This window comes from Glycine soja, chromosome 5, assembly GCF_004193775.1.
Source record: "Glycine soja cultivar W05 chromosome 5, ASM419377v2, whole genome shotgun sequence".
Lineage (NCBI taxonomy): Eukaryota > Viridiplantae > Streptophyta > Magnoliopsida > Fabales > Fabaceae > Glycine > Glycine soja.
Window position 1 is genome coordinate 35,081,915 of NC_041006.1, and position 6,685 is coordinate 35,088,599.

General features: G+C 33.7%; 1 protein-coding gene across 3 annotated transcripts; it reads right to left on the reverse strand.

The window, feature by feature from the left end:
* Positions 1–314: 314 nt before the first annotated feature.
* On the reverse strand, positions 315–5,787 carry LOC114412749 (zinc finger protein 4-like). 3 transcript variants are annotated; one of them, XM_028376775.1, is made up of 2 exons: positions 5,689–5,787; positions 315–1,569 (listed from the first exon to the last, which is right to left on the reverse strand). In XM_028376775.1, exon 2 carries the CDS (start codon positions 1,474–1,476, stop codon positions 727–729), a length of 750 nt encoding a protein of 249 aa, XP_028232576.1. In that variant the 5' UTR covers positions 1,477–1,569; positions 5,689–5,787; the 3' UTR covers positions 315–726. The 3 variants fall into 3 exon arrangements, with proteins under 3 accessions (XP_028232576.1, XP_028232573.1, XP_028232575.1); XM_028376772.1 differs by having other exon boundaries at positions 5,260–5,700; XM_028376774.1 differs by lacking the exon at positions 5,689–5,787 and adding an exon at positions 5,313–5,677.
* Positions 5,788–6,685: the final 898 nt, after the last annotated feature.

Consider the following 6,685-nt stretch of genomic DNA (forward strand, 5'->3'; position numbering starts at 1 on the left):
TTTGGGGTGCTTAATTAAAAAGCTATTACTATTAGTTATCACCTTGCAGATTTTATTCTTCTATCTTTGGCTTAAATCTGATGTCCCCAGAGGATTATGTGACAAACTAGAAAATGTTATTTTCAAACAATCTCTGTAAACTATAATCTTTTTAGTTTTTAACGAGGTGAGTTGAGAAATCAATTCCTCACTTGAACATGTGACAACGTGAGCTTAATCATAGGAATTTCCATTTAGATTCGAACTCCTGCAAGAAAAATCCACCAATTATTGCTAATTGAATCACATTCATACCTCATGTTTCCGTCAAACAGTGCATCACAAACACATTTTTTTAGATATAAAACATTAGTCCATTATCCTGAACGCTGTATCATGGTTCATGAATAACGAAGTAAAATACATATGAGAGGAAACCATTAATAACATGTGAGATTAAAATAAGCTAAAATCGCCATTGGAAATACACATCTCACTGTACAATGCACGCCCTATTAATTAATAATTTCATGTCTGAAGAGAATGAAATCAAAGACTAAAAAATCTCAAGAGAAGTGATACATACACACATAAAAACTCTGATAATTAAATCCCTCACAATGAAAATGAGTGGTTGAGAAAATTTTGGCTGAATGCAAAGCAATGGATGAGTCAGTTCTTAGCCACTTATTTATTACTTTGTGAGGCCTTTGCTTGTGTATGTATCATCATTCTTAAGCCTTAAACTTAAAGCTTCAATGTGAGATCAGGAGATGTAGAAGCTTGTGGTGGAGGAGGCACCATTGGAATTAAACTAGCATTTGAACTTTGAGCATGTCCTACATTAACACCAGCTCCTTGTTGGTCTACCTGTCTGAAACTGCCAGGCCAAAAGAATCCAACATCATCATCTTCCACGAAAACCAGTGATCCAAATTGGTTTCTCTCAAATTTTGCAGCAGCTCTCATATCAGGAGCCCTCAGTGCTGCCGCGGAGGACGGCACGTGTCTTCGGTGCATTGCAGAATGAGCTTCAAGGCCAAGAGACCTGAAAGGTGAACCATGAAGAGGTAGAGATGCCAAGCTTGTATACCTCTCAGTGAACATCCCCATTCGCATTGCACGCTTAGCCATTGTCCTCTCCCTTTTGTGAGCATTTTGATGACCACCTAATGCCTGAGAGCTATAGAACTTCCTCCTGCAGTAGTTACAAGAAAAAACCCTTGGAGTTGCTGATGCTGAAGCAGGAGCTTCAGCTCCAACTTCACTGCTAGCATCACTTGAGCCTTTCAACTCGCCATCACCGGAATTAAAGTTGAGTGTCAAGTCAAGGGTAATAGAACCTGGATCAGTTTCATCCTTTGTGAGACAGGAGGAAGTGGTGGTGCTGCCCTTTTTAAGATCATGAGATGCTTCATGAAAGGATACATTTGAAGCCACTTGGCTGCTGCCTTCTGAATGATTTTCAGGTTCCAAGTTCAAGTTTGGAGTCATCATGTTTGTATGGACCTGCTATGAGTTAACTTCTTTCCCTGAAGGCAGTGATGGAACAAATCCGTCACTTTGGTCAGCTTACCATGATACCATTACCTACATTTTGATTAAATACATTATTTGCTATGTAAAGTTGGGAATTTTGATTAACCATGCAAAATGGAACAAATTCAAGCATTAACTGCATGGATCATATACAGGAGAAGTAACTGCATGGATTCCATCATGTGAGCAAAACATATACACTAGTCTTATATCAATAAAATAAAAAATAACATTGCAGGAACATAAAAAGATATTAGGATTTCTATATTACTGATGATACTTCTGTGGAACATTCCTTCCACAAGACTAAGGAAATCAGATACATTTTGAGATGTTTACATGGTCAACATAATGCGAGTCATGTTACTCAAGTGCTTCAAACAGAGAGAATACAGAGAGTTATCATAGCTCAAGCCTTGAGCAAAACTGCACAAGTAATAATTGGCATATTTGAATTTCATCAAGATGCAGGCTCGGTGTATGAAGCATGAAAATCTCAAAGAAATCATAATCACATTCACATGTAACAGTTTCACTTACAGTAGTGCTTTTCCGAACAACATCTCACCCAAAAAAAAAGTTGCCAAATTTCTTGTTATCTAACAATTATCCGCTTTCATAGACTTAAAAATCATGGATAATAGAAAGTGAATAAAGCACAAGAGAATAGAAATTCATACCATAAAACAATCCTACCACATGTATTTTTCTAAATGTCAGTTATACAGTTGTTCACACAGTCCCTTTGAATCCAAAACATTTGGTTAATGCAGAATACTTTTTTACTTTTATTCTAAAAGAATTCCCAGAGGACAAACCTAAGTATGTTTCTTCGTTATGAACCAGACTACCAGAGGATATAACAATATATGAAACAGCAAACTTATAGCAGAAAAGAACTTTGCAAAAGAGGATATAACAATATGATAAAGGGAACTTGGGAAGTAAATATAAAAAATACTAGGATATGAGAATAAGGAGAAGACATGTAATATATATAGAAGTAATAGAAACAAACATTGCCGAATGAAGGTTAAATAGGAAAGACTAAACCAAAAGAATTCTTGTTAAGGATTACAAGCATACACAAGCTTATACTTCTTATAGCAGACATGAACCATCTTTGATAGATGATCGTTTCTGCTTACTAACCAGTTCTTCATAAATTAAAGAGGGCCATTACCTCTATTAAAGAAATTCAAAAGACGGAAATCGTATTACATGTGATACTATTATAAAGAAACTAACTAGCCGATGTATTGCAATACTAGATTAACTCATTTGCTTTTTAAGTTCATTTTTTTTAACCTGATAGCCTCAGACACACCAGGTGATGAATAGTTCCATTTCAAGATTTTCTTCCAAATTGAATCTGCCTTTCAATTTTGAACCTCTTTAACTTATGACTTATCCCTTCTACTGTTATAATACCTCACCTTACACACAGAAACTTGTGTAGGCCCAACACTAATAAAAGTGAAAGCTGAGTGTAAGAACACATTTATTTCACCAGAAGTGACTGTCTAAGGAAACTTCTGGAGTTCTGGTCAAAGGAAATTATCCAATAAATAAAGAAGCACTTTGCAGACAAATATAATTGCTTCTTGTTGCAGACCCTATTTTACAGAAAAATTTCAAGAATTATGCTATGCATTGCCACCTTACCCACATACTGTGCTACTAACTAACAATCACCATTAGTTGGTTGAACACACACTAACTCAAGAAACTCACCAATTATCAGTTACTCATGCTAGTTAATTGTTTTCTCCTGTCCACCAATGTTATAGGCCACTGTTGCAAGCCAACTAAGCAAGCATTAACAAAAACTAACAGCTAACAAAGTAGCATTTGTCGAAAAAAAAACGGATATAGTTTAATTCTCTATGGAAAACCAATATGGATAAAACTTTTCACTGAAAACTTTTTTCTGGAAAAATAACTTTGATCTACAACCGGCATGAACACAAATACTCACCTAAACTACTTAAGGAAAGGAAATAATTATGCTTGGGGTAAAAATTAATTATATTTACCAAAAAGAGGAAATGACCTTCAAACTATCATATTAGCAGTAACCTATCTTGCTAGGGAATTGGAAACTTAAGTTACAACAAACAAAATTTGGTTCTTCCCCTAAAAAACAGGGTCCTTAAATGAGTCCAGATGTTAATTCATGCATCTATGACAAAGCAATTTAAAAAAAGTAAGCAAATTGAGGGGTTGGGGGAATACACAATCAGATTCTACCTATGAAGAATTATAATGACTTTTTTATTTCATAATTTTTAAGCTTTTCATAACAACAATACAACAGAAAAGAAGCATATGTTGTATACAAGACAAGACTTAAATGCAAAATGTACCTTATGGACCTTATCACACACGAGACTTGAATGCAAAGTGTACCTTATGTTCCTTATCATATACTTAAATGACTATTATTATGTAATGCATTTCATATTTTTTTTCTAATTAGTAGAATCTGGCTAGTCTCTTGATGTTGAGCACCATTTTAACATTTTTATTTATTTATTTATTTAAGAGCGTGAATAAGACAACTCCAAGGGCTATTTAGTTGATCATAGCACAGTACACTCCATTGCTTCCAGACACTGTAGATTCCCACTTCATGTTTTCCTCCCTTTTTGCTAATTTAAGTTGCCTCTATGATGCACTAAATTAAGCAAAAGCATAAAAGTAGCATTTTGCATTGTCGGTTGTTGTGAACTATAACTATTCTGTCTTTCATCATTAGTAAATTGCAGAATTGTCATTCTCATATCACGAGTCTTAAGGTAGAGTACCATGCCAGATTTTACAGACATAAACCCTTTATCTGCTGGCAAAAGCAGATTATATTTTTAAAAATATACCGAGATGAAAAGGGTCATGTCAAGAAGTTTCTAGCAGTTGCTCCATGATAAAATTAAGATTGAAAAATGTATTGTTTATATCAGATAGGTTTAACAGAAGTTACGGATTAATCAGATGGAGTTATCTCCATAAATTTGAAAATTTTATCTCTTCCATGCTTTCATAGAAGTAAATTATATCCAGAGATTAACCACATAATTACAACATGTGTTATCAATTGACATGATATACTCACTAAAAAGATAGATTTTCTTATAATAGACTAACTAACCACACAAAAACAGCTCCAAATCATGGAAATCAAACAGGTAATTAAAAGATTACAGACACTCATAAATTAAAGAAGGTAATTAACTATGGTCTAGAATGGTTATAGCAGAAAAGAAGATGAAAAACAGTAATTAAGAGTTACAAAAATCACTAAGCAATACAAATTACAGAAAACAGATGCTTTAAACATCAAATCAGAGGCTTTCCGTTGCTCCTTAAATCATAGATCTAAATTTTGATACTCAACTAGCTGGCTTAATCCTTCTCTTTCGTCACTAAGCTGACAATACTATAATTACCCATCTCAAAAACGGTTTCAAATTACCACAAAAACAAAAGACACAAAATCCTCAACATTAACAACATGACCTTGTAATTTCTTGCAAGCCAAAGTGGAGCTCCATGAAACTCCAAAACACAATAAAAGGAAAAGCAGCACAATAATTAAACAAAAGTGAAACAAAAAAAGAAGAGAGTGAAGGAAAAAAAAAAGCAGCAGAAGGATTGGCTTAAAATGCATGGAAGAATTAAAAGAAAGTGCATAGCCAAAAACAAATCTTTAGGTGATGAGATGGGTGAAAAAGAGGCACTTACATAACAAACATAGTACAGTACGATAAAAAAAAACTGCAGGCTCCTTCACTCACATGCTACTGCTAGTCACCTACTTTGCGACTATGAAGAGTGTCAGCAACAACCAACAATAGAGGGTACCATGTTTTTTTGCATCAACCAGTGTAAAGGGGTGAGTGAATAATTAAAAGGAGATAAGATCACAGAGAGAGAGAAAGAGTTATGTAATGGGAAAGAAGCATGGAAGAGAGAGAGAGAGATGGAAAAAAGTCAGATAACATGAAGACATGAACCACGTCTTTTGTCGATTTTGAGGTTCTATTTAGCTTTAACTGATAAGGGGCTAATTATCAGTTATGTTATTAGTGTGAACGTGTCTGTTGTGTCTGTCTCTCTGTCTCTGTGACTGTGAGAAGATGTTGTTAAAAAAGACCAAACCAAACATCATACCTGCCAAGACCCACCAGCTAAGGTACTCGAGCAGAAGACGCATGCTGCTACACAAAACGTGAAACAACTAATAAAATCAAATCGTGGCTAATAATTTTATCCATGTTTTATCTTCACAAATTCTCAGCATGGTCCCACTCCACTGTAAAGTCTCCACTTGAGCATAAATATGTAGTATCAGTATTTATTTTCCTAGTAACAATGATGTGAGTTTCATTTTTGTTGCCCATAATAATAGATCTAGTTTCTTTCAAGGTGGACAAAGGCACCTCTTTATTTTAATAAATTTATATGTATTTTTTTAAAAAAATTATATTTTGTATTTCTAATTTTATATGTTTAAACCTCTTAACTTATTATTTTCATACAAGAATAAACAAAATACATCTATTTATTTTAATAAAATTATGATTATTTATCTTAAAATTTTATATTTTATGTATTTGAATCATTTCCTCTTTTTATGTTAGATTTATTTTTTTAAAATAATTTGTTCCAACTAACCTCAGGTCTTACATATGTCTTTGGTCGACTTAATGTGTAAATACTTTTATAAGTGCTGGATGAGTCTTTAAGTCTATTATGATCATGATGAACTCAAGTTGCCTAAACTTTCTTTCATGAAAATGCATTTTTTTTATTAATAATAATAATAAAAAAAAATAGGAATACCTTAATGGTCATTTTGCGTCCACTACAAAAAGGAGGTGGTCCCCTTGTTTTCAATATTTTACCTTAGCTTTATGTCTTAAGGTGATGTAGTTTTTCTAATATTATGAGCTTGAACTATAGAGGATATTTTTCTTTACCATTTATTGACACAGCTAGCCACCTTTGTCATATTCATATGGACTCCCATAACTTCCCCATCTTTTCCAACCTGCGCATTGCATGTTGTCTTTCCTTTTCTTTTCGCCCCTTTTTTGCCTTGGCATAAATAGAGCTGCACTGTTAATGAAAATATTATTAATTAGCACCATTTTAATTGTTTATAAAA

Excerpts from the sequence above, each read along its gene's own strand:
- LOC114412749 (XM_028376775.1), bottom strand. The coding sequence starts at position 1,476 with ATGATGACTCCAAACTTGAACTTGGAACCTGAAAATCATTCAGAAGGC.